Here is a 27,809-nt window from a genome sequence, read left to right as displayed (position 1 = left end):
TTAGCATTGTGTTTTCTATTTTTCTATGTAGTGTTTAGTGACTGTATAGTGTTTTTAATTTTAATTGAAACGGGACACGATTTGACAACATAGTTCAATTTTGAGCACAGATTGAACTGTTTTGAGGTGAAAATTTGGTTTTGCAAGAAGAGTCTGAGAGAGAGAGAGAGAGAGAGAGAGAGAGAGAGAGAGAGAGAGAGAGAGAGAGAGAGAGAGAGAGAGAGAGAGAGAGAGAGAGAGAGAGAGAGAGAGAGAGAGAAAGGGGGGGGGTGTTTTACAATATAAAACGTGTGTGTGTGTGTGTGTGTGTGTGTGTGTGTGTGTGTGTGTGCGCGTGCGTGCTTGCGTGTGTGTGTGCGTGTGTGTGTGTGCGTGTGTGTGTGTGTGCGTGTGTGCGCGCATATGAAGCGTATGATAGCTGTTTAATCTTGTTTTGTGTTTGTGACAGTAAAATTGCCTTGTGGGATTAAAACATCTGTTTAAAAGCTGTTTTATTGATAGAAGAGTGGTTTATCAAACTAAGTACTAAAAACAGGCCCGGCTCCAGATATGAGATGAAAGGTGGGCCAAGTGATATTCCAGGTGGGCCAGTCGTAAACTATATAGTTTTAATATCATTATATTTAAGACAATTTTTAGGGTTGTTTGTTATTGTTGTGTCTATAGTTTTAATATCATAATTTTAAGTTGCTTGTTATTGTTGTGTTTTCTTCATTTTTAATATTTTGTTGTACATATCTTGGAACTATTTATTAACTTTATATATATAAAAATGGTTAACATGTTTATTTTTACATTCTCTTTTTTGAATTTATGATATTTTTTGACCCCTTAACAGATCTTGTAAACTTCAGATTTGATAAAAATGGGCAGTTCTTTTAAAATAACTATTTACATCAACTGAAACAGAATTGTTACTTGAGTAAATCATGAACTGTAAGAATTGCGTTTATTCTTGTAATGTTTTGTTAAAAAGGCGCAGTTCTTTTAAAATATTTATTACATCAACTAAAACAAACTTGTTACAAACAAAAAATAATTTTAGTTATTAATTTTATCTGAAATGCTGTTTTTCTTAAGAATTATTCTTACGTCTGTTAATATTGTATAACATTACAGATTTTTGGCCAAAAGATTGGCTGTTATGTGGTGTGGGGCCAGGGTGGGCTAAGCCTCTGATTGGGTGGGCCAGGGCCACTCTTTGTCCAGGTAAAATAGTGTTTTACGACAGACTAATTGTAAAATTTTCAGCATAGATCATTTCATTTTAATAGGAGTAAAGCAAACCCATTGTGTATTGTGGGTGTATTGTTGCCTGGCCTTATTGGTACACATTTCGGATTGATGATAAATTAACATATTTCCTCAACTAGGATTTCTTAGGACTTTTAGTATGTTGTTCTGGACACCTCATAGAAATGATCCATGCTGAAAAAAATATTTTACAATTACTTCTATTTTTGGCTCCAAAATGAGTTTGGCCCCCCGTGGAGCCGGGACTGACTTAAAACATAATCAGTGACCTCAGCATTCTCCATTACTGTATTTCGGAAACTCACCCCTCTTGTGCATTGTTCCCCCTAGCCCCTTTGTGACATTGTATACATCTCCTAATTTTCAGTGCAGTACAATATAGTTGCTGACAGAGGAGACCCCTGGCCTGTACCCCCAGGTCTCTGTCTGAGTGCTGAGTGATCCGCCTTGCTGTGTGCATAAGTAAGTCACCAGTGACTAGAAGGAGTTTAACTTTAAACAAATACTTTATTTTAATTATGTCAATTCAGTTTATAACACACTTATATTGCAGAATAGTCATTAAATGCATTGTTGGTGACAAGCATGCAAGTAATCCGGTCTTATACAATATAGTCTTTAGTGTGTGCTTCATGTGTCTGAAAATAAATCACCATCTGATGTAATAAAACAACTTCACACTTGTACAGTATAACATCACAGTATACATCAGAGATGTCAAGATAGGAAAAGAAACATCAGGCACAAAAATCACGTAACACGAGTGCAGAATTTTCCAGACAGGCACAGGTCAGATATGATATGATGTATAAAAACTGTTTGTGTTTCATCACAGTATCTCTGCGTGCTCAGAATTACAGAGCACAACATGGTCTATAAGCTGTCTATTATCTGTATTCCTGGTTGTATGTTGATTTTGCAAACTGCTGCATCGGGACCCTTGAATGGTGCAAATTCACAGTGTTGCCTGTAACTAAACTAAAAAAAGTTTCGCAAATTAGAAGCATATTTTGGCATTTTACATGTGAGAGAGGGTTCGATTGGTGCATCCTGGGAAATAAAGTTGTAACTACTGCTCAGGGGCGAAGATGTAGTCTAATGCCTGCCTCTCTGCTGCAGCCACATTAGGATGCCAGAGGTCCATGCTAAAAATGACCCTAGGACCGTCTTCAACTCCTCCTAGTGGACAGACATATACAATTTTGATTATATATATAATCCATGATTTTCTTGGACATACATATTAAACAAAATGAGTTCAATGGGATTTCAAAATCAAAGCCACGTTATCTGAACTCATCTATAAACATTTATTGTGTAGCTTTGCACTCCTACTGTATACTCCTCCTTCTATGGAGAAATATCTAAGACCTTCTTGAAACATTAATGAAACATAACTGAAAGCTCCATTAACTAAAAGAGCTTTTCCCCTTCTCTTTGTCCTGACCAATAAATCCTAAATTTGTCATATATATATATAACATGAAAGATCTCTTAAAGGGGACATACCATGAAAATTTGACCATATTTAAGTGCTATAATTGGGTCCCCAGTGGTTTTATCAACCTAAAAAATGTGAATAAGATCAACCTAGTAACTTAGTTTTGGTAAACCATTTTCCACAAGCATGTGAAAAAATAGGTCATTGAAATTTGGCTCCCCTCGTGATGTCATAAGGGAATAATACCGCCCCTTAATCTGCACTATCCAACCACGGCACATTTTTGCACACACCTACAAAGTGACAATTTCAATTTCCTATATGATATTTTGAGCGAAAACTTCACATATGTCCTCTGGGGACACCAAAGATTTATTTGACATCTTAAAAAAGTCTTGTGAAATTTCCTCTTTAAAGCTCTCATTCAACATAATCTAAAGGGTATTTGTACACATTTTACGAGGTGCCGTATTTTTTTTTTTTTTTACTTCAAATAATATATAAAAAATTCTATGAGATTGTGTTGTTTCATTCATTTATATAATTTAGGATTAAAGCTTTAAACAGTGTTGCTCTCTGACCATTGTGTGAGACTGTGTGCAGGAAGGAGTCATCGACTAGGAGGCAGTGTCCCTCTGACCAACATTGTGGCTCCCCACCCACCACCAGCTCACACTGAGCAGGTGTTTGAAGACCTAAAAGTAAGATAAACGTTCCTGTTACTTACTCATACACAAATGACATTTTATCACAACAAAATGTAACAATGTTTCTGTCATACCAAGTTGGCAGCGAAGACGAGTGTTTGTAGGCCCATAAGCCCCTCCCAGTGTTGCACCAGGGACGAGGATCCAAAAGCCAGCAGACCCCAGAGAGTTACTACTGATGAAGGTTCTAAGAGAGAGGAGCGTTCGGTATGTATACGGACATGCACGGCAGTTACCGGCAACACACACTCCGGCATTATACAGAGGAAACACAGCCTGGCCCTATAAAAAGATAAACAAATAAGCTCAAGCTATAACAAATGCAGATATTCTTGCTCCAAATGTGAGTGGTGCAGTATAAATATTGAGTAAAATATATTCAAAGAGTGAAAGAAGGAAACATCAATACAGCCTGATAATATGACACTTGGTAATAGTGAGTGTAAGAAAAATGATGCCGAACAGTTGTGATTTAAATCTTTCAAAGGAACCATTCATCCAAAAATGGAATTTTTTTGTCATTTTTTACCATTCCTCCCATGTGATGGTTATGATAGTTCATTGTTACTATGTCTGTAAAAACCGAGGGGCAACCTTCCGATCTCTCTGATGAAGCCAATACAAAACTGCAATTCATTGACTGGCCGCTAGAGGCAGGCTCCAAAAGGGAGTCAATTCCCATAGACCTCCATGTTAAAATGGCCAACTTTACAGCAGAAAATAATATGTTTACAGCCTGGTACAAAAAATGTTTTTGGTCTGTATAGCTAATTTTTCCCTTCATGACAACTGTGAGGGGGGTGAATTTTTTTGTAACTCATCCGTTTAAATTATATTAAGCCTTAAAGTTCTGCATAATTAAGGGCGTGGCCACTTGAGTGACGGTTGAACAACCACAGCTGTCACTAGAATCGAGCTAGGCGGGTGTGGTTTCAGCAACCATCCACCTCAGCTCCATCCACGTCTCGCCCCTTTACCCATTTTCGGATATCCGCGAGTGATGTGCGGTAACTTGCGGCCAAGATGGCGACGAAGAAAACCTATGGGTGACGTCACGGACACTACGTTTATCTTCTTTTACAGTCTATGGTAAAACGTTTATACTTCTTGCAACATCAACTAGGGCACTTTTAATCTGTGAAACAGACTGGTGCATTTATTTACTTTTGGTCCTTGGTAAGTCCACCCGAACTTTGTATCAATTCCTCTCTGGTACACTGCTTGGAACTCAGCGAGGATTATTGGATAGCTGGCCTCCAGAACTTCAATGTCATGACGATGAGCATCCCTGGGAAAGAAGGGAATGCTGGGAACATCTGGGAGGTAGAAGAGATGAGGCTTCTGAATAGATGGGCGATCATTGATTCTGGCCTAGACAGAAGTTAGATAAACTTTTAAATTATTATAGAGTGCAACAGTCTGGACCCCAAACCCTATATGGTTAAAAGCTTCAGTTTATAAAGTCCTCTTCAATCTTGAACATGCAACCATGTGACCATATCTGTAAAATCCAGACTTAAGTCTCATAATTTAATGATTAAGAGCATAAACATTTGATTTTACAATGACTGACCTGATTACGTAGGCCTTTGTGAATGCGTCCCATGCCGGCCCAACTGTAGCGTTTTGCATACTCCTGTAGGGCTCTATACAACTTTTTGCTTTCTGCTGCAGCTTCAGTGGGGAAAAGAGCATGGCTCAACACAGGTGTCAGGTAGCTCTCGGGCCCCTCCTCTTCCTCCACTGTTTCCATGGTAATTGTTTTAGGGACAGAGTGCCCAGGGTCAACAGGCGATCGGCTGGATGACCGAGAAAACGAAGTGCGGGCGGAGCTGGTTTTGTGCATTCCGTTATGGGATGGTGGGTCGGACCCTACACGGTAGCAGTACCAGAGGAAGAGGAGTAGGACGGTGCATAGAAGTCCGCTGAGGGGTGGACCTCCAAACAGTGCACATGGGGGAAGAGGCACCAAGTCAAGAGACCAGGACATAATGCTGAAAAAGTGAGCAAAGAAAGAAGGCATTCAAATTAAATCATCATGTACATTTCTTTTCTTGTAAACAGGCTTCAGTCTGTGGTATGCTATGAATTACATGACCAGGAAAGCACTTGTTACATGATACTTCTCCAGACTGTAAAATCAATTTATATACACACACACTTTGACTTATCACCATTCCTTTATGTTTATGAGAATGAATAAAAATTTAGCTGAGCACAACAGTCACAGACAATTAATATTTTTGTATTCCAAGCACACTAGTGGTCTTTCCTACATGATTTATGTTGCACTGTTGCATAATGATTCCTCCTGCAGTCAGATTTTATGTTCGTTTTCATGGCGCGCGGATTTCCGGAGTGACGCAAGTGCGACAAGCTAACATTCAAACACTTGCTAAAATACTATCTGTGCTGTATGCGTGTGCACTTACCACTTCTCCACACCTTACTTAATCTCTCTTTAACCCTTCGCTCTGACCAAGTCTATTCTGTTGATCTTATTCTCGGTCTGCAGCTCTGAAAACACTGTGAATTCCGCATTCACTGCTTCCGTAAGGATGAAAGAACGACTCCTCCTTCTTTACGACCGAACATGTTTTTGTTTAGGTTACCTTCGTCCATGTACTGACGCATTAAAGTGGTTTGTTTATGGTTTATTTTAAGTGTTTGTCTCCCTCTCTCGCCGTTAGCCGCGGGGCACAGCGCAAGTTTCAGCACCGGGATGCTGGACAGCTCCTATGCAGAGCGCCGTCTATTGGTTTGTTCGATTTAACGCGGAACTGCGCAGAATGATCGACATATGACGTCAGGTACCGCGAGAGTGGTACTTGACGCACACATCTCGCGGTACTTTTATGTCAATCTGCGCAGCTTAACACAAAGTCGAACACACCAGTTTTACCACAGCGCGGCGCTACTTACACGAAGACAAAATACCCTCAAGCCAACCAAACGCATTGACAGTCAACGCGTCAACCAAACGGGTAGCAACTGCCATCTATGCCAGTCTTGCTCACCTGCAAGCCTCCCTTAGGCCTAGACCGACAAAAATAAACGCGAAAATACAAAACTAATAACGCGTGAAAACGCGTTTTTCGGGTATTGGAAGGAGTATTGTATGTTCTAGGGGGATTAAATGGCAAACGCTGATGTTAACTGGGCCGGGAGGGTGCGAGTGATTATTTAAAAGCCTTTTGACGCGCAACGCCAGTTGTGGTATTTTGGAGGGGGTGGAGGAGCGACAGACGGAACATCGCGCTAGAATCGCAGCAGCGGAGCTCAGGAAAAACACAACATTTTGAAGGATTGCAACAAGATACAGGATACATTTTGAAGAATACAAATAAGAGACTGCGTATTGCGGGTGCGTATATTTTCTGTCTCCCTCCGTCTTGAATATATTATAGACGGCGCGGTATTTTGGCGAGACCGTTAAATCGAATAGTCACTTGCGTAAGGATTATAGAAATGCATTGATAAAATCAACACAAATATTTTATATTGATAGGCCTACAGCTTTAATCTTAGTCAGAAAGATGCACGATTATCCAGTCTAGACGGTTTGCTAATGCGTTTTGGGGGAATGGGCGTCTTGCGTTATGGATGAGAGATGTTTTTTACGATTATAATTTATTATCAGACATCTGAACGTTCAACCCGCAGTGCCAGCAACATCATCTCTTTTGGATGTTAATATATTTGTATGTGCATGAAACCACATTCAGTATGTTTTTAAATACTGTTGACATTTGTGTTATCAACCCTATTTTTATCAGCATTGGTGTGTGCGATAAATACTAAATGAGGTTGCTGGTGGTGACTGGGCCACTGACTGACCTGCTCTTGGTTACTACCTACCTCTTGTGTTAGTGGTGACATCATTGATAGGTGAAGGTGGGCATGACAGAGACCATATGTCTCGTGCACTGCCAGGCCTTCACGGCCACGCAAGTGACAGTACGATTTGATGTAGCGCACCACAACCGACGACTCTGACACATTTATTTTGGGGGATGACGTATTTCTTTTTCTTTATTTTTAAACCGTATAAAAAGTTTCAGAATTGTTTTAAAGAAACAGTTATGATTTTAGGAGCTTGAAAATAATAATAAGTGTTATAAAAATTATTATTATGTTTTTACCAAGAATTAGATTACATAGTCTTAATCTATTATTTTTTACTTGTTTTTCTTACTGTCCTTTGCCTTGCTTTCTTGCATCCAGGCTGTCCTCCAATCATAAATAATGGTGTCCACAGTTTTTGCTGTGACACTGTATGTCACACTGCTGCATCTGGCTTCAGGTAAAGTATATTATTAGGATGTGTGGTGTGTGTGCAAGTGTGTATTATAGATGCAGATGCTCATTGTACCCAATGGAATTTGTGCATCACAGTATATGTATTTGTATGTAAGGTATATGTGCAAATATCTGTCATTCTCCAAGAAGAAATAAAGCTTACATTTTCCTTGGTTAATCCTTCTCCGTTTAGGTGCATCCTTAGGGACACCGGACCCTGAGGAGCCCCCCACCATGACCTCTAGTCCCCGCCCCTTGGGAGAAGTCATCCATGCTGCACTTATGAGTAAGGAGTACCTTGGCCGTACCCTTGGTAGCACAGGTCAGTCTTTTGTGAAGGGAACAGACCGAGCTACCTGTTGAATTATACTTATTTTAATGAAGAAAGAAGAATCCCCATTGTGCTACACATAGTCTTTCAATCTATCATCTTAACTTACAGGTACAACTACCAATCCGACCCAGGCCGTCCCGTCCATCAGGGAATCAGAACTTGCTTCGACAATGATGTCTCCAGGTATCCTCACCACAGCAGTGACCTCATCGGCTGCACCTCGAGCTGCCCAGTCAGGTTTTGGGAGTGGCGTGACATCACCACCAGCAGAGGAAGAGACCACAACCACTCTAATTACCACAACGACAATAACAACAGTTCACACGCCAGGTATAATAACCATCTCTTTATTCTATCTATACTTTTAATATTTCTGTTTTTTTGCTAAAGATATATTGACTTTTAAAGTAAAAATGAATGACAGCATTAGTGGCAGAACAATTCTGAGTGATCACCCATTTAAATAGTCATGTTGTCTTTCCGTACACCTTTTTTTTTTAGTGCAATGTAATGCCAGTCTGTCAGGAATGGAGGGAATAGTTGAGTCCCCTGATCCACTCTCCTCCTCATCTCTATATTCCCCATTGGAATGCACCTACAGCATCACTGTTTATCCTGGATATGGTGTTGAGATACAGGTATGGCAGCCTCACTGTTACCATTTTAACATCAGATTACCTCTTTGCAGGTCACTATGGTTACTGGCTGGGATGGTTAACCAGTACTCTATGAAGCTTGTTGGCATTTGCATGAACGATGTTGCTCTAATGAGTTCTGCAATCTTTGCCCTTGATACAATCTCAGTGAAGATCATCATTAGCTGTTGTTATGGTTACACAACCTGTCTGTCTCTCAGGTGAAGAAAGTGAACTTGTCCAAGGAGGAATCACTTACCATTCTGGAGCTGGGTGGGGCAGCACCAGAGCGTTTAGCCAATGAGACGCTGATGAGCGAAGGTCAGGTGATCCGTAGTTCAACCAATCAGGTGCAGATTCACTATAGGAGCCTGAAACAAGCAAATCATGGCGCTTTCAGCTTTCACTACCAAGGTACAACTTAGTGACTATTTAGTTTTTATAATAATTAATTACTATGTCATGTATTATGATGATTTGATTTTAAATAAATAATTTTCTTGTTAAATCTCATTTCAGCATTCCTTCTGTCCTGCTCATTCCCGCTTTCTCCTGAGGGTGGTGGAGTGACTGTGACCGATATTCATCCTGGTGGTCAAGCTCACTTCCATTGCGATCCAGGGTTTGAGGTCAGAGGTCATGAGGTTGCAACCTGTCTGAACACAACTCGACCAAGATGGAGCACCTCTGAACCCCAGTGTGTGGGTAGGTTATTTCTGAAATTGTTTAGTTTTATGCAAGAACTGTTAAAAGTGGTAACTTTAACCTTTGCTTTTGCGTGATGGCATTGAGTATACAGGCCTCTGATTATTGGCATATGTGTAAGCATCTATGTTACACTGTCTGTTCAAGCTGTATCTTGTGGAGGATGGATCAGAAACGCCACTGTGGGTCGCATACTCTCTCCGACTCTCCCATCAGCAAGCAACCATAGCAGCGGCAGCAACCTGAGCTGCCATTGGCTGCTGGAGGCCAAGGAAGGACACAGGCTCCACCTCCACTTTGAGAGGGTGGCTCTTGATGAAGACAATGACAAGTAAATACCTTAAAGTATTGTTGTGTGTGAATGTCCTTACAGTTAAGCTAGCATTTAGAAATAGTAAACGGGTAACAAAAACTGAATTAATAGGTTATGATTTATATAACTCAAATCAAAAACTATATATATAACTCAAAGTGTTATACAGAAATATTCGTCACAACATGTATGTAGCCCATCAAGTGTGTGGTTCGTAATTTCAAAATATGTGTTCAGCGTGTCGAGTGAACCTATGTGCATCACGTGTCTTTTCAAAATAAGTGCCTGCTGCAGACGCATCTAAAGGGTTTATGATAAAAGAGACGCTCGCGTTTGCCAGATACTCGCATAATCTTGTGCGTAATCAGAGTTTACTGTTAAGGGAGTGTCTTGGGTGTATTTTGTGAACTTTTTATCATAAACGGTTTTGACGCGTGTGCAGCGGGCACTTATTTTGACAAAACACGTGATGCACATGGTTCACATGCCGCTACAAACACGTATTTTGAAAACACACATGACACTATTTTTGAATTTGCGCCCCTCTGAAGAGCAGTCACGAGCCGCCACTGGTGATACGCTGCCATAATCTATCTAGATCTTTCTAAAACCACTCTTTTCTTTAAATATCACAATGTTCTCTCCTGGATCTTTCTCATCATATCTGTTACCCGCCTCCTTCCTAGGTTGATTGTGCGCAGTGGGAATAGCTCTGCAGCACCTCTTCTGTTTGACTCGGATCTGGATGATGTTCCTGAGCGTGGAATCGTGAGTGAGGGAATGTCTCTCTTTGTGGAACTCACTGCAGACTCTTCATCCATTCCTTTGTTGCTGGCGCTCCGCTACGAGGGTAAGGCAATTAAGGAGATGTTTTTGCTCATATTAACCAAGGGTGCCAACACTTTTGGCCATGATTGTATATGCACTTGAAAGAGAGAGAGACACTGATAGAAATTTGTAATTGTTATATAGCTTGTATAGCTGTAGCGTCATTGCTAGTCTCAGATGTGCCATGCCAACTGGACAACCACATACATATTACACACAAACTGTGAAGTTTTTTCATAATCCCCTTTTTTGGGGGACTTTACACAATCTCTGGGATACACAGTTCCCTTTCGAGGAACTCGAGCTGCGTCGCCATAGCAACGCTTTGGGGAACGCCTCGGCGTGACTAATCTGAAGCACGTGTAAAACATAATCAATAATTTGATGATTAGATACTGACCGTGATGCCGTGCGGACCAGGGGTATAAGGAGGCATCCCACACAAACACACTCGCTTTTAGTGCCTCAGCAAGTGACTACGTGTATGTTTGCATAAATCTGAAGTGTGTTTATGAAGTTCAAGTATGTGTATCTCCCTGTCAGAGCGATATCACAGACAATGATACACATGTATATGTGTCTTCGAGCGCAGCACGCACAGTTGGCTTTTGAGGAAACTGGCTGTGTGCACTGTGAGCATTCCCGTGCACGTGTTGCGCTCCAGCTTCGCGCTTAGAGAAGGATATCTCAGGCTCGCGCCCTCACGGATCCGGTCCCGCTTCTGTCGAGGCAGAGCGGTGACTGCACTCATGCGTGCAGGCGGCGGTATCCCCGCCTACACCCGTGACATCTGTCTCTCGCTCTCTAGGAAGCTTGGGTTCGCGGCTGCGATCCCGCTTCTCAGCGGCGGTTGCACTCGTGGGAGTCGCCATATGATTTCGCGCAGGCGGCGGTATCTCCGCCTGCACGTGAAGTCCCTCTCTCTCACTCGCCGGATCGGGAAGGCGCCCTGCGTGAGAGCCATATATTTTCAGCTGTCTTTCTCCGGAGAGATGGATCATCTTCATAATCCGCCTACTGTTTAAGGCTAAACGTGCAGTTTCCACGTGAAGCCTCCTCTTTTTACAGTATGAAGGTATTATATATACATACGTTTTTACACCTGTATGTGTAGGCTATGTATGTATATCTGCCTGTCACAGCCTGCATGAGCTGTTTGTCATTGTTTGATGAGTCAAACAGTGATTTTGTGTCTATGCTGTGTGTTGCTTGTACAGCTGTGCACAGCATTTATTCTCCTGATCGGCCGCTGGTGCGCCATAATTCAGATAATGATTTTGTGTGTTACGATTCGAGATCCTCATCTGCTGAGGCGGGTGACGTCTTCGTTCGTGGCACTCACTTTCTTATTGAAGCAAAGCAGCTCACACCTCATTTATGGTGCCTGCTTCCCTTTGGTGCGTAGTACGACAGGCAGCCCCCATTAACCTTCACCTGCATACAGCTGGCTCCAGTAGTGGAGCATGGCTACATTCTTGTGCAGGAGGCTGTAGAACCTCCACATGAGAAATGACAGCTTACAGCCTTTACTTTAATGTTCCAAAAGTAGGGGAATCGTTCAGTGATGCGGCTCAGTTCTATGCTGTTACTGAAACCGATTGTGATGCAATCAGATCCGAGGACTGATTCCTTACATTAGAGCTTATGTCTCCATTCAACATGGGGGGGTTTCCCGAGGGGAAACCCGTCTCGCATGATCAAAGTCGCGCATCGTTGTTTGCGTGCTCTGGTAACAGGAAGAAAGCCATGGCTTCTGTCCCAAGGTCCTGTGTTGGGTGCGCGTTGTCGATGTGTGGCGCTGACAACAGACGCATCCCTCACAGGTTGTTGCGATTATGGAAAGCCAAAAGGATCAAAATCGCATCATCGGATATGGCACTGAAATTGCCTTGGAAATATGGTGGTATGGGTTGGACTCCCATTTCCTTCCAGACCTGATGAGCCATCATGTGCTTGTCCAGATAGACATCACATCAGTGGTTGATTAATAAATTATTAAGGAGATCTGCTATCAAAGTCACGCATCGTTGCCTGCGTGCTCTGGTGGTGTGGAGAAAACCTTGGTTTCCATCCTAAGGCCTGTTTTTGGGTGCGTGCTACTGGTGTGTGACACTGACACCAGAACGCAGTCCCCACAGGTTGGGGTACAGTATGGAAGGCCGAGAGGTCCAAAATCACTACATTATTGATTTTGGGATAATGGCATTGTGGTCTCTGGACAAACTGTGCTCGTTGACGACAATTTAGATCCCAGGCCACTTGAATATGGCAGATGCCCTGTATGGCAACACCCATTGCTAGGGAGTTGAGACTCCGGCCAAATGTGGTGAACCCCATTTGGAGAGGATTTGGACGCGCAGAGGTGGATCTGTTTGCGTCTCAGGACCGCACACACTGCCCAATGTGGCTTTCTCTTTTCCCCAATCTCTCTGCCACAGAAGTTCTGGAGGAAGCTTGCCAGTTTGTCAGTTTGGCCTCTGAGGGTCAACTGAGGTTGTGGAGACCATATCATTACTCCACCTTTAAGGTATAGGTGGCAGCAGTTTCTGCCTACCATACACTTCTGGACTCTCTGAGGGCAGTCTACATACCACGCCACCTGAATGTGGCAGATGCCCCTTCGAGACAACAGACATCTCCGATAGGAGTGGAGACTTCATCTAGATGTGGTGAACCACATCTGGAAAAGGTTTGGACGCGCAGAGGTAGATCTGTTTGCATCCCAGGACACCACACTTTACCCACTGTGGTTTTCCATGGTACAGGCATGGCCGAGGCTACGTCTGTATGCCTTTCCCCCCTGGTTGTGTTTGTCCTTCCACGGGGAAACTTTATTCCCTTAAGTGGGAAATTTTCACCTCTTGGTGTTCAGCTCATCTGACAGACCCAGTTTACTGCCCTGTCGACGTAGTTCTGAGGTTTCTGCAGGAGCGTTCTCTGATGAGTTTACTCCTTCCACCATTAAGGTTTAACGGCAGCAGTTTCTGCCTACCATACTCATGTGGAAGGCTCATCAGTGGGTAGACACCCATAAGTGGCTCTATTACTTCTTTAAAGCGAGTGGGGGACCTTCAGGCCCTGTCGGTATCCCCGACATGTCTTGACTTTGCACCTGGGATGGCTAAGGCTTTTCTACACCCAAGGCCAGGTTATGTTCCCAAGGTGCTGAACAATGTGCCGAGGCCCATTGTTCTGCAGGCCCTTTGTCCTCCCCCATTCAGGAGTGCGGACCAGGAAAAGCTAAATTTGGTGTGTCCTGTGTGAGCACTGGATACATATGTTTACAGGACTGCTCAGTGGAGGAGTCCAAGCAGTTATTTGTGTGCTTTGGTTCACCCAGAAAAGGTTTACCGGTGACCAAGCAGACTTTGAGCAGATGGATAGTGGATGCTATCTCACTGGATTATGAACATCAGAGTATACACTCACCCGTCGCTGTGAGTGCCCACTCTACTCGGGGTATGGCTGCCCCTAAGGCCTTAGGGTCAGGCGCTTCGCTCCAGGACGTATGTGATGCGGCCGGTTGATTTTCACCGCTCACCTTTCGTCAGATTTATAATTTAGACCTAGACCCCTCTTTAGGGTCCCAGGTTCTTTGCCTTGACTGTGTTCAGTTATACACGCTACAGGCATTTGGTAGTATGGAAGCGTGGGCATCTCGTTCCCCAAAGCGTTGCTATGGCGACGCAGCTCGAGTTCCTCGAAAGGGAACGTCTCAGGTTACGTATGTAACCCTGGTTCCCTGAGAAGGGAACGAGACGCTGCGTCTCCATGCCATACTCCCTGCATCCCTGCAGGCACTTGCTTCGGCACTTGTAAGCGAGTGTGTTTGTGTGGGATGCCTCCTTATACCCCTGGTCCGCACGGCATCACGGTCAGTATCTAATCATCAAATTATTGATTATGTTTTACACGTGCTTCAGATTAGTCACGCCGAGGCGTTCCCCAAAGCGTTGATATGGCGACGCAGCGTCTCGTTCCCTTCTCAGGGAACCAGGGTTACATACGTAACCTGAGACGTTTTTTATTGGTCTGTTGTAAACAAGGTCATTTTTCAAGACACTGGGTTGATGATTCAAGTATTTGTGTGGATAAAATGATCTCTGGATTTATCACAGTTTGAAAAGTTTTCGCATTAAATCTTTGGAAGATATTCAGAGATTTGAGGTAGCCTACTTATTGGAAAGTTAACAAGTTATCCACAAACAACACTGTATATCCTGCTTTGTTTTTCTAGACTATTCTTATTTTTTAAAGGGGACATATTATGAAAAAATCGGAAAATCTGACTTTTTCATGTTTAAGTGCTATAATTGGGTCCCCATTGCTTCTATCAACCTAGAAAATGTGAAATAGATCAACCCAGTAACTTAGTTTTGGTAAACCATTCTCTGCAAGCATGTAAAAAATAGGTCATTAAAATTTGGCTCCCCTTGTGATGTCAGAAGGAGATAATACCACTTCTTAATCTGTACTATACAACACTACAGTACTATTTAGTGCAGAGATCGGCTCATTTGCATTTAAGGAACACACCCAAAAATTGCACATTTTTTACTCACACTTACAAAGTGGCAATTAACATGCTATAATAAATTATCAGTATGGTATTTTGAGCTAGAACTTCACATATGTACTCTGGGGACACCAAAGATTTATTTGACATCTTAAAAAAAGTCTTGTAAAATGTCCCCTTTAAATAAGCTGTACTTTACTTTTGGCTAAACAGAAATACTAACCACAGAGTAAACATGGTTTAAAAAAAGGACGAACCCAGCCGTTGACTTTAATTGAACATATGTTGGGTTTAAACAGTTGTTGAGGCAAATATAAACAGGGTTTGTCCCTTTTTGACCCAACGCTGGGTTGTAAATAACCCAGCATTTTTATTACAGTGTATGTTTTTATTTTAGCATCCTTTTTAAGCAACAGCTGTGCCACTATTTAAATGTATTTTTTTCACATTATGTCATTCGGTCCAAAGTTCTAGTTTTGCAAGACCATCACTGCCTCTGCCTCCTGTTTCATCAGACCATTTTCAACACTCCTGACACTTTTAGTATCGATGCAGGACAAATGTTTTAAAACATCTAGAAATTTCGTCATCCTCTCATCCCTAACATTCTGATGTTCTTAACTGTCTCTATCTCTCCCTCAGCCTATGATGGGGAGCACTGTTATGAACCATACCTGCCTCATGGGAACTTCAGCAGCAGTGACATCACCTTCCCGCTGGGTACCGTAGTTACCTTCTCATGCTCTCCTGGTTTCGTCATGGAGCAGGGCTCAGGAGTTATGGAGTGTGTTGACCCCAGTGAACCTCACTGGAATGAGAGCGAGCCAGTCTGCAGAGGTGTGACATTAAAAATGACTTTTTTTAATAATATTTGCCACAATTACTACAACCTGTAGATGTGTGTAAACCAGCCAAAATGAGCTGAACATGAACTAAATGATCTGCGTAGGTAACCCAAATAGTCTGTCTAGTACATATAAAAACAACTTTTTAGCAAGGTGGTGATGCGAAATGTTGTTTTCTCTTCCTTAGCTTTGTGTGGTGGTGAACTGACAGACCCAGTAGGAACAGTGCTGTCACCTGATTGGCCACAAAGCTACTCTAAGGGGCAGGACTGTGTGTGGCAGATACACGTTAGCGAGGACAAGCGCATCGAACTGGATGTACAAATGTAAGTGTGTTTGCATCTTTGTGCATGTTTGAAACTGTGGATTATTTTAACTCGCATTTGTCTTTTGCTTGCAGATTGAACATCCGCCATAATGACGTTCTTACTATATTCGACGGGCATGATCTGATGTCACATGTGATTGGACAGTACCTGGGCTCAAGAGAGAGGTTCAGGATTGTATCTGGGGGTTCAGAGGTCACCATTCAGTTTCAGAGCGATCCAGATGACTCTACATTTATACTCAGCCAAGGCTTCCTGATCCACTACAGAGGTAAAAAAATAGCAAAGTTGTAGCTGTGCAATTTGTGTACTTTATCATGATGTCACTTAATTTTGTTTCTTGCAGAGGTGGAGCCTAATGACACGTGTCCCGTCCTACTGCCAATCGAGTTCGGCTGGAGCAGCTCCTCCCACCCGTCCCTGGTGAGGGGCAGTGTGCTGACCTATCAGTGTCAACCTGGATATGACATTTTTGGCTCTGACATCATCACCTGCCAATGGGATCTCTCCTGGAGCAACAATCCGCCCACCTGTGTAAAAAGTAAAATGAGTTAAATGAGTTTTATTACAATATATAAATATTCAGTTTTCTAAAAAAATATATTTAAAAAAAAGTCTCCAATTTTTTTTATTTGAATGATTGGTTGATTTATTGATTCATTATTCATTAATATTCTGTGTTCTTATTTTTTTCTGGTTTTGTTGTCCCTTTAGTCCAGCAGTGCCCTGATCCAGGAGAGGTGGTGAATGGAGCACGTTCAGTACATCCTGAGACTGGTTTTACTGTGGGTACCGTGGTACGCTTCACGTGTAACCAGGGTTATCAGCTGGAGGGCCCGAGTCAGATCTCCTGCCATGGCAGAGACACGGGCATGCCCAAATGGAGTGACCGCAGCCCCAAGTGTGTCTGTAAGTACAAAACTGACTCAGTACTCATGCGAAACCTTGAAAACCATCAATAAACCAAACCAACCATATCTCCCTTCATTTGTGCTTATGTTTATTTGTCTGATAAATAGTAAAATATGATCCATGCCCAAACCCTGGGGTACCAGACAACGGCTACCAGACGCTATACAAGCACAGTTACCAGGCAGGCGAGACTCTGCGGTTCTTCTGCTATGAGGGCTACGAGCTTATTGGGGAAGTTATCATTAACTGTGTCCCAGGACACCCCTCTCAGTGGAACAGCCCACCACCCTTCTGTAAAGGTATGAGAATGTGAACTACTCCACCACATAAAGATTTGCTATTATAAAAAATGTTTCTGTTGTTTGCAGTGGCCTATGAAGGGCTACTGGACGATCATAAATTGGAGGGTAATGTTGAATTTTACACTATCAGTGCCATTCACATTATTATAGTATAATACTGTGTCACTCACTCATGATATCCATGTTATTAATTTCCCCTTTATTCAGTTTCTCAGTCATTAGAGGCCTCCCACCAAATGTTGAGTGAGAACATTGCATTGGCTATCATTCTGCCAATTATTCTGGTCATCCTGCTGATTGGTGGAATCTACATGTACTACACCAAGTAAGTTTGGGAGGCATGTCAACTTAAAATCAATGCGTCTCATTCACTAAGCATGCATACGCACAAATTTGTATGTGAGATGTGCATACAGATGTTTTCACGAACAATTCATGATTCAACAAAAACTTTCGTATCAAATTTTCAAGAACAACAAATTCCACTCGTATGCAATAATCATGTACATTATAATAAAATAATAGGCTATAATTATAATGCATAAAATAATGTTGACATAAAACATTTAAATTATTATGTTTTATATTTTAATATTTATTAATAATTATATACATACATATACAACTATGTTATTATTATTTGAAGGATATTATACATTATAATTGCCGACTTATTTTTCACACATATAAAGAAGATGCGTGTAATAACAAATCTTCACACTTTCCTTCCTCACTTTTTAAATCTCTATATAAAAAAGCGCCTGCTTAATGCCTAATGTAAATGATATGTTAATGTAATAAGAAATTTAAACGTCAATCACTTGATCTCCTGTCTGTTTTATTTTAGATACAGATGCACGTCTCTGTCATATTAATTAAATGTCTTTGTTATCGCATCCAATACTTTAATGGTACTCTAATGGACAAAAAGCACTGGCTTCCTTTAGCGACAGCAAAACCTCCCGAATCTAAAATGCAAAGCAAAACAGAATATTACCGATAATAAATATGCTTTTTTTGCTATGGGGTTAAACTGCAGTAAAAATTTTTGTGGACCAGCGCTGCACTGCAAAAAGCCCTTATATGGAGCTAGATTGAGCGTGTTTTATGCAAATTGACAACCTTGTGCACGCGGCCGCTCATATAGAACACTTCAAATTCACTAACGTAAGAACAAGAACAAATTCATGTGGATACGAACGTGTTGTGAATTAGATGGAATGTTTTTGCGAGAAGTTCAAGTGTGCGTATAAATACAAAAAACGTACGCAGTTATTAGTGAATGAGACCCAATGCTATTAAAGTGAAATAGGTTGCTTTACATGTTGACATTGGCTCTTTCCCAAATGGCACATTCCGGACTTGTGGACCTCCTCAGAATCCACACTTTGATGACATTTTGTAGTGCAGACCTTAGGGACCATTGACACGAGGGCGCACCAAAGTTGTATTTTGGGTCACGATTGAAACAGGAAGAGAAGTTCCCTTCCGTTTTCTGATTGGTCTGATTGCTTTTTCGCAAGGACTTCTGGGTTGGTAAAGTGCGCAAAGTTTGCTTCGCCGAAGACCGCATCAAGGGTGCAAAGGGGGCGCTGATGAGCACACTTTGGAGCATAAAAATGACAGACGGGACACCCTACGGACTGGTAGACTAAGCAAGCACCCGCAATTTAAGGCCACAAGACCGAAAGTCCACATGAAGTTAGCTATTTGGGACAGTGCCTTTGAAGCTGCAATCCTTAACTTTTTGCTTATCTATCGCCATCTCTGTTTGAAAAATAAAATTGCAGGTTAATTTACATAATTACATTTACGTTTGTTGAGAAACCCAAATTATAAATCATTATTATAAGCTTACCAATGTGAATTGTGGTAAGGTAAAGAGAGAGTTTTGAACCTTAATTCTTCATGTACTTGCTCGGTAACTGATTTTTGCTTATTCTTAAAGCAGACATATCATGCTTTTAAATCTGTCCTTTTTACATATAAATCATCTATTTGTGGTCTATGTAAAGCGAAACTGCAATGCTTGGGTCTGAATTCCTCATTATTATAGCCCCACAGGCCCCCTTTCTACCCCTTTTCTGATGTGCATCTGAGAGCAACTCGTTTTGGTACTGTCTTTTTAAATGCACGTCATACCCTGCCCCCTCTCCAGGTTGCAGAGGTGACACTCGGTTAAACTCCACCCCGTTCGGCCATTTTTGTAGTTTTATAGCAGAGATACGATTATCTAGCTGCACAGAAACTTTTTATTTACTCGTTATTCACAAAATGTCAACAACGGAAGACTTGTCCATCCAGCCTTATATGTTCGCGCCAGAGTCGGAAACGGACTGAGAGGAAAATGAAGACGACGAACCTGCAGAACAACGTCTTTATATGGAGGTATCGCAATGGTGTGAGGCTGCAGCCTCCGGAGGTCGCATATCTAGGATGCATACGTCATCAAGACGGTCTTATTTCAGAATATTAATAATTATAAAGTTTACTATTATTCTTAGTTAATCGTAAGTTGTTGTAATATGCTCATGACTTGCAAATGTGATGCTCAGTTAACTTAAACCAGGCTTGATGCCCAAAAGCGATCTCCGCAGGCTGCAGCCTTTGGAGTGAGAAACAGCACTGCTAAACCATGACCACCGTGTACTTTACTTTTTTACTTTAAGTTATAAACTGCTTACCGAAGTGCTCTGCTCGTCGTCTCCAAAGAAAGAAGTAATTGACCCCTCAATCAGACGAAGTCTATCGGCAAATCCTTCTTTATACTGGCTGAGATTGGTGAAGTAGTTATCCTTAAAGTGCCTCGGGCACACAAAAATGACTTTGCCCACAGATGTGAGTACATTTCTTACGCTCTCGTAACTTCTGCATCCTTGAGCTTGGACTACAATATCGCAGCGAGAAATATAAAATGGCGGATTGCTCGTAGTGTTGGGCTGGAAGTCGATGTCCTTATTTAGCAGTTCCGCTGCAAATACTGTGACGTAATTGTTCAAAAAACGTAATAGATAATAGAAAAATCAGAACCGGTTGGAAAATATGACCAAAACAGAATATAAAGATATCAACAAAGCACCTGAAGAGACTAATTTCAACTTTTATGTACTTATAAACACTACAAATATACAACAAAATGCATTTAAGAGCCAAGAAAGTGGATTTAGCATGATATGTCTCCTTCGCAGTTACGAATTGCAGCTTTTAACACTGATGACCGTTTCACAGCTGCTTCTTATTTAGCTTCTCTGTGCTAACACCTGCCTCTGTCTTTCTCAGTGTATGTAGGTGGCAGTGGAAACCACTGTTCTGGAAGTCTCTTTCTCACACCCACTCCTATAGTCCCATTACAGTGGAGTCGGACTTCAACAACCCACTTTATGAGGCAGGGGTAAGAGGAATTATAACTAATGTAACCGAACACCAGCTGAACACACATTCCCCCATAAATGAGTCACAGATAAACATGTTTAAGCATGCTTAAGCAATTCAGATTACTTATAGTTACAACTATACAAAATACATTCCAATGACTCACTGATTACAGTTAAGCAGAACATATCTTATGTCTTTGCCAAAGAGATTCATTCAGATATTCATTCTGTTACACCTAATAAATACTGCTATGATTTAATATTATACAATATATTATATTAGAGTTATTGATTTTAATGACATTAGGTTAACTACTTGTGGTAGCTTGTAGTCAATGTATCAGTATCAATAGGTAGCCTTCTCAACACTGCTTGGCATTGGATGGTCAAAACTAGTGGATTTTCCTGTCCTGACTGCCAGTAAATCATGCATGCATTTTTCTCTCTTTCACTGTAGGACACACGAGAGTATGAGGTGTCCATCTGAGATCATCTTTAATTGAATCCAAATTTTGGACGAATAGGAGAAGAAGGGATACTGTTATTTTCTCTCCACAAGACAATTATTGGTTTTATTATATTCATTTGAATCCCACTCTAGAAAGTCTCTCTCTCTCTCGTCCCTCTCCATCAACTCACAGATGAGAGAGAGAAAGAGAGAGAGAGAGAGAGAGAGAGAGAGAGAGAGAGAGAGAGAGAGAGAGAGAGAGAGAGAGAGAGAGAGAGAGAGAGAGAGAGAGAGAGAGAGAGAGAGAGAGAGAGAGAGAGAGAGAGACTTTCACAGATGGAGTAAAGTCCCTGCTGAAAAGACTATATTAGATCATCATAAATCTGGTTTAGTATTGGTCAACTAAAGCCTTTCTAGTGAAGAGGGTGGACTAGAAAAGCCCTTTCATGTCCAGCATCCAAACCACAACACCAGCTGGTCTTTTCACAGGGGTTGAGACAAGTACACAAAATATATAATCTGAAATGCAGAAACTATACACTCACGTGCACACGTTTGTATACAGACACGTGCCGACACATTCACACATACATGATGATGAGAACATACTGAATGTAAATATTTTGATTAAATAGCAAGGCTTCTGTATACACAACTGATTCAGTGCCAAAATCCCATCCCATAATGTGACGTCACTTTATGTTTCACTGGTTGCCATAGTATTTTTCACATTTTTATGTAATAATGAGGACAATGCCAGCATTTCATATTGTTCTTTGCTGTTTCTTATGGATCTCTTTCTGCTTGATGTTGAATGACCATGTTTCAGAGGAACTGAATGTCCTCTTGCTTACGGCACGCAACGATTGTATATTTTACCGCTTCAGCTTAAAATTCACAATCAATTATACTTACTGTCATTGTTATCAGAGTTGATGTTGTTGCATATGCACTATGTTGAGAAAAATATATACTGAAAAAACTGCTTGCTGTGATGCAGTAATGGAATTGAAATGCTTTTTATAAATTGCATTTTTTTATTATGTATCTCATGGTTTCTTGTTAATATGCAGTGAGTTTTGTCTTTTCCACTGTGCCATTTTTCGGAGCCCATGTCGTGGGCTTTGTTGCATTATAGTATTACTTGATTGTTATTTATTTATCAACATAATATACTTGTCATGAAGACATTATTTATTTGCTGAGATTTACGACTAAATAAAAGTCTCTGTTGGATGGTGAAAATGAATTTTTATTTCATTTAATTTTTCATTAATCATTTAGATTCATATTTTTATAGTGCTATACAATTAAATACAGTGTAACAGGTGCAATGCGATAGAGTATCCACATCACCTCTTAAACTAAATTAAGTCTTAATAGCCGAGGCTATTTTGGTATTAAAAATTATTAGAACTAACACATTATTATAGTCCATAAGATAAGATACATTATGCATAAGAGAAGGGATAAAAGTAAATAATTTTTACCCCCATGTTGCACCTGACTGGCTTGGATTAGGTCAGAAGCTTTGAGGCATCGGGTCTTTAAATGTACATATTATTATATTATTAAAACGTTTACCTAATTAAATAGCTCTTCACTGTCGGCTGCATTCAGACAGACAGCTGCACTACTCAAAAACATCATGTAACTTTGACTTTATGCGGCGCAGAACAATCGCTATATGACATTAAAGTATCGCGAGAGCGATTCAAAAGCACAGACAAATTTATGTTTATCGCGGTATTTTGACGACACAGTCAAGGTACCTGCGCAGCTTCGCCTGATTTCGAACACGCCTGTACAGTATGGTACGACGTGACAAGGGGCGGGACTAATTAGCTTGACAGACATTAGTCCTAACCAATCAGTCAACGGAAGAAACTCCTCGCGAGGGGAAGCGGCCATTGTCTGTCAACTCACAACAAGAGCAAGAAAGAGGAAGACAGTTGTGGCCCGACAATAAGAGTTAAATTATGATTTGGTGAAAAATCATGACAGGATCACTGGTGTAGATGTAATCGTCTGGAGCGATTACTCTGCATTTCGCGCACCTCGTCGCGAGGACTTTTAGCTGCACAGCTCGGTAAGTGCTTTGCTCATTGACAGTCCCTCAGATGTGATCAAGAGCTAGCATGTGGGCTATTAAGATTATTGATATTTAGACATCATATTCACCAAACCTGACGGCTAGTGATCATCGATACGTTGTGTAAACGTGCTTACCTCCTAACTTCTAATGTTCAAATTGTGAAATAACTGCAGAGAGACATGTTTGGTGTGGTCTGTCTGTGGATTAGCGAGATCTCTTAATGTTAGCTGGAGTTAAGTTTGTTTTGACCCAATTCTTTACGTATTACTGCTGACAGACATTGACAGCCCTCATCAAAACATGTTTTATATATATATATATATATAAGATTTTTAGAGGTCCTCCAAAATATTCAGTGGCCTAATTATTATAGGTGCTAAATAAATGCAGTGTTCTAACGTTATATGCTTGATGTTCTGTTCTATGTCGTTACACGAGGCTGGATTTTTTCTTTTTTTTGTGACGCATCCCCAAGTGGTGTCCTTACCTGTATTAGTTTATGTGATCCTTTTTTTCGTTTTGCATATAACCCTCTTAGCAATAACCAAAATAATGACGTTGATGTCCCACTCTCCATGCTTCCTGTTCACACCCTAAACCATGATGCTGTTGTGCTCTCTACCTTATATTTAATCGTCAGGCAGAAGATTAGCAGTTTTGATTTTCACTCCTCTGATGTCTGCCGAGGCGTCTGGTTCATCTGGAGGGCCCGTGGTGACTGTGACCGGTTCAGCCCCATACTCCACTAGCCGTGCTGGAGAAGAAAAGGCCGGGAGGAACCTGACCAGCAGTAAGTATGTAAAGCTCAATGTGGGAGGTACTCTCCACTACACCACGGTCCAGACGCTCAGCAAGGAGGACAGTCTGCTCAGGAGCATGTGTGATGGGAGCTTGGAGGTCACCATAGATTCAGAGGGTAAGGAGAAGACTTGAGCTTATTAATATGTGTGTGAGAAAACAATGAGATTCAATTGCAAATTGCAGGAAAATGCATCTAACCAACATGTAGCTGTAATAACAACATATTATTACAGCTGACATGCATATTTACTGTAAGCGTGTGTTTACTTTGCCAAGGCTGGGTTGTGTTGGACAGAAGTGGGAGACATTTTTCTCTGATGCTGAACTTCCTGCGGGACGGGACGGTTCCTTTGCCAGAGAACTCAAGAGAGCTGGAGGAGGTGTTGAAGGAGGCACAGTACTACAGGCTCCAAGGCCTTGTGCAGCACTGCCTTACCACAGTACAGGTGATAAACCTCATTGATCCAAACACAAATAAATATAAAGAAGAACATCTTTATACTAGTAGGTTAAATTTATTTGATTAGATTTTAATTGCAATGAAAGCTCTGGAAAGTGTCTGCCAAATGTGTTTCCTGGGAGTCAAACCCATGGGTTTTGCATTGCTAGCACAATGCTGTACCGATTGGAGGTGGAGAAAACACCACATACCAGAACCAGTGTTGATCCAAAGTAGAATTACAATCAATTGTCGTTATTGTACCTATGAAATGTATTTGATCTAAGTGTTGTTGGGTTTTATCAGGGTACTATCAGTTACTTATGGCTTATTTGATGTTAATGCAGAAACGCAGGGATGTCTGCAGGGGATGTCACATTCCTATGATCACTTCAGCCAAAGAGGAGCAGAGGATAATAGCCACATGTAGAAAAGTAAGATAATATTTTCACTTACAGAGACAAAAACAACAAATTAAATGTGACTTGCTTTTATTATGAAATATGGAATTCTGGGAGTATGCATGTAAATAATTATTGATCATTTTTGTTGATCTCCCTCATAAATCCTCTCATACTCATTACAGCCTGTGGTGAAACTGCAGAATAACAGAGGGAACAATAAATACTCCTATACCAGGTAAATACCGTATTAACTCTCATTTATTAAAGTTACTTCAGGTTAATCACCATTTAATTTTAGAAAGCATATGAACTGTAATGCACCTTAGTTAAAGGTGCCATAGAATGTAAAACTTTATTTACCTAGGCATAGATAAATAATAAGAGCTCTGTGCATGGTAATGACATATCATGAGCCTCAAACAAGTTTGTTTCCTCATTTTTATGTAAACCTCGTGCACTTGTTGTACGTTGTGACTGCTGAGCTAACGCTACATGCTAATTAATGCTATATGCTAACGTTAAGGCATATAATTTAATTATTGACTTTAAAGTTATGTTTTGCAAGTCAATACTAAAAATAAAAAAACACAAGCTTACCACACAGAAACGTCCATTAACAATCTCCAAACAGTTAGTTGTTCTTCAAAATTTGATCTCTATCAAAAGTCCTTCACAAAAATGGAATTATTTCAGCTTTTTGCTCAAAATTTTGTGTTTTTGATGAAACCTACACATATTTGAGAGGTGATAAAAACAGAACACATGAAAATAGGATGAAACCGATTTTTTTGTTTGAAAGCAGAGGGTCTGTTCTTTTATTTCAAATATTGTATGTTTATATATTTAAAAAGGAGCATTTTCTGGAAGGCATTAAACTTTTGTGCAAATCATGAAAAATGCTGGCGGCGAAAGAGCTAATGTGAGCTACTGACATGAGCCGCAGAGCAGAGCTCAATATTATTATTCATGACCCTTTCAAATAGAGTTAAAGTCCTAGGGTTGTAAATGAACATGTAAAAAAATTTCTTGATAATTTTTGCACTTAACAAAGTTACATAGCTTCTATGTAAAAACAAAGAATTATTTAACATATTATTTCAATGCATTATTTGGCACCTTTAAATTCTTCCCTTGATCTGGAGGAGTACTTGTTTACTAATGTGGCATAGTGACTGTAGATTTTAAAATTGAAAAGACTTTAAAATTATTTATTTTCCCTATAAACTTTACCATTTCCTTTCATAGCAACTCAGATGATAACCTTCTGAAGAACATTGAGCTCTTTGATAAGCTGGGGCTGCGCTTTAATGGCAGGGTGCTGTTCATTAAAGACGTTTTGGGAGACGAAATATGCTGCTGGTCTTTCTATGGCGAGGGACGAAAAATTGCTGAAGTCTGCTGCACCTCCATTGTTTACGCCACTGAAAAGAAACAGACCAAAGTGAGCAGAGGAGATTTGTTGATTATTTGTCTGTGCGTGCTTGGAATCTCCATTGACAAACAGTCTTAGAAAAACTGGGCACGACACAAACAATGCCGCTATCAGTGTCTGTTCTCTCTTTTTAACTTTTTACTTAATTCTCCAACTTTTTTATCACTTCATTTAGGTTGAGTTCCCAGAAGCACGTATCTTTGAGGAAACACTCAACATCCTGATCTATGAAAATGGACGAGGGTCAGGTTCAGGAGGCATGGCCCTGCTGGAATCAGGGGGTGTCTTATCACCAGGTGTTAGCCAGTCAGATGAGGATGGGGCGGGAGTAGGGTGTGGGGATAGACGGGTGAGGCGTATCCATGTGCGAAGGCACATTATGCATGATGAGAGGGGTCACGGACAGCAGACTGTTTACAAAGACTGAACATTAGAAAGGTACAAAGAAATGGAGGAATGGTCATTTTGAAAGAGTGAAGGCCTTCCATTACCAGGGTCCTGTAAACCTGGTACCCATGGCAAAATAAATGGGAAATATGTTAGTTTAACTTGATACATTTAATACTGCACTGAAAGGGGGCGGGTTTATAGGCTAGTTTAGAAATAATCTTACAATTGCCACAGTGTGGTATCATTTTGCTTGTTATTTCTGTTTAATAATTTTGTTTTTTATTACATTTAATTTATTGTTCAGTTAATTTATTGTCCAGATGTTTCACTTTTTTAAAAAGAAAATGTGAAATAATTTCTTTATTGTTTAGCCTGTATGGACCACGTGAACATTTCTAAGTGTTTAATGGTAAACTGTGATGTAAGCTGACTTGTATGTTTGAATGGTAAAGTTTGAGTGGTACTTGTTGAAATTGTCATATGGTACAGATAGGACAGATATTCTGTGAAACTGACAGAAATGTGCACAGCTTATTGTTACAGCCACAAACGTAATGGGGATTGATTTCATTGTTTTAATATACACAGACCTAAAGATGACATCACATCATTTAACACAACTGATATGTACAATTGAGATGGACAAGTAAGACTAACATTGTGTTTGTTCAACAAAATAATTTTATGGTATACTACCTTACAGTAAGATTTTGTGTTTGTTCAACAAAATAATTTTATGGTATACTACCTTACAGTAAGATTTGAAAATAATAAATAAAGCAATTTCACCCCACTAAATTACAAAACCTTTTTGCACGCACGCATGTACAGCCCCAAACAATAACAACAAAAAAACGCTGCCAATGTAACTAATATACACGGAATGCCGTATGAATGTTGTGTTGGCATTTCTCTTTAAAAGAAATGAACGTTTTTCAAATAAAATGCTCATTTGTGAAACTTGTGTCAGTTTTGTTGTGTTGCAAAACGTGAACGCGTCTATTGGAAA

The 27,809-nt window shown here is 40.7% G+C and overlaps 3 protein-coding genes across 5 annotated transcripts; 2 read left to right on the top strand and 1 right to left on the bottom strand.

The window, feature by feature from the left end:
- Positions 1-1,765: 1,765 nt before the first annotated feature.
- On the bottom strand, positions 1,766-8,004 carry asphd1 (aspartate beta-hydroxylase domain containing 1). Of its 2 annotated transcripts, none has more exons than XM_065280799.2 (6): positions 7,865-8,004; positions 4,976-5,396; positions 4,567-4,773; positions 3,477-3,684; positions 3,277-3,390; positions 1,766-2,433 (listed from the first exon to the last, which is right to left on the bottom strand). In XM_065280799.2, exons 2-6 carry the CDS (start codon positions 5,390-5,392, stop codon positions 2,324-2,326), a joined length of 1,056 nt encoding a protein of 351 aa, XP_065136871.1. In that variant the 5' UTR covers positions 5,393-5,396; positions 7,865-8,004; the 3' UTR covers positions 1,766-2,323. The 2 variants fall into 2 exon arrangements, with proteins under 2 accessions (XP_065136871.1, XP_065136879.1); XM_065280807.2 differs by lacking the exon at positions 7,865-8,004 and adding an exon at positions 5,835-6,161.
- On the top strand, positions 6,343-22,484 carry sez6l2 (seizure related 6 homolog (mouse)-like 2). 2 transcript variants are annotated; one of them, XM_065280786.2, is made up of 19 exons: positions 6,343-6,766; positions 7,627-7,705; positions 7,895-8,023; positions 8,144-8,365; positions 8,537-8,673; positions 8,892-9,084; positions 9,190-9,375; positions 9,523-9,706; positions 10,375-10,538; positions 15,675-15,869; positions 16,065-16,203; positions 16,278-16,474; positions 16,550-16,744; positions 16,918-17,112; positions 17,223-17,414; positions 17,484-17,522; positions 17,625-17,742; positions 20,697-20,808; positions 21,249-22,484. In XM_065280786.2, exons 2-19 carry the CDS (start codon positions 7,648-7,650, stop codon positions 21,276-21,278), a joined length of 2,685 nt encoding a protein of 894 aa, XP_065136858.1. In that variant the 5' UTR covers positions 6,343-6,766; positions 7,627-7,647; the 3' UTR covers positions 21,279-22,484. The 2 variants fall into 2 exon arrangements, with proteins under 2 accessions (XP_065136858.1, XP_065136850.1); XM_065280778.2 differs by having other exon boundaries at positions 16,550-16,753.
- A 641-nt stretch (positions 22,485-23,125) lies between these two features.
- kctd13 (potassium channel tetramerization domain containing 13) lies at positions 23,126-27,760 on the top strand. Its single transcript, XM_065280832.2, has 7 exons — positions 23,126-23,328; positions 23,975-24,250; positions 24,412-24,581; positions 24,922-25,008; positions 25,161-25,213; positions 26,224-26,419; positions 26,586-27,760. Exons 2-7 carry the CDS (start codon positions 24,010-24,012, stop codon positions 26,835-26,837), a joined length of 999 nt encoding a protein of 332 aa, XP_065136904.1. The 5' UTR covers positions 23,126-23,328; positions 23,975-24,009; the 3' UTR covers positions 26,838-27,760.
- The last annotated feature ends 49 nt before the right edge of the window (positions 27,761-27,809 follow it).

This window comes from Paramisgurnus dabryanus, chromosome 3, assembly GCF_030506205.2.
Source record: "Paramisgurnus dabryanus chromosome 3, PD_genome_1.1, whole genome shotgun sequence".
NCBI lineage: Eukaryota > Metazoa > Chordata > Actinopteri > Cypriniformes > Cobitidae > Paramisgurnus > Paramisgurnus dabryanus.
Note: the sequence above shows the minus strand (reverse complement) of the source record. Positions and strands in the feature narration are given on the sequence as shown.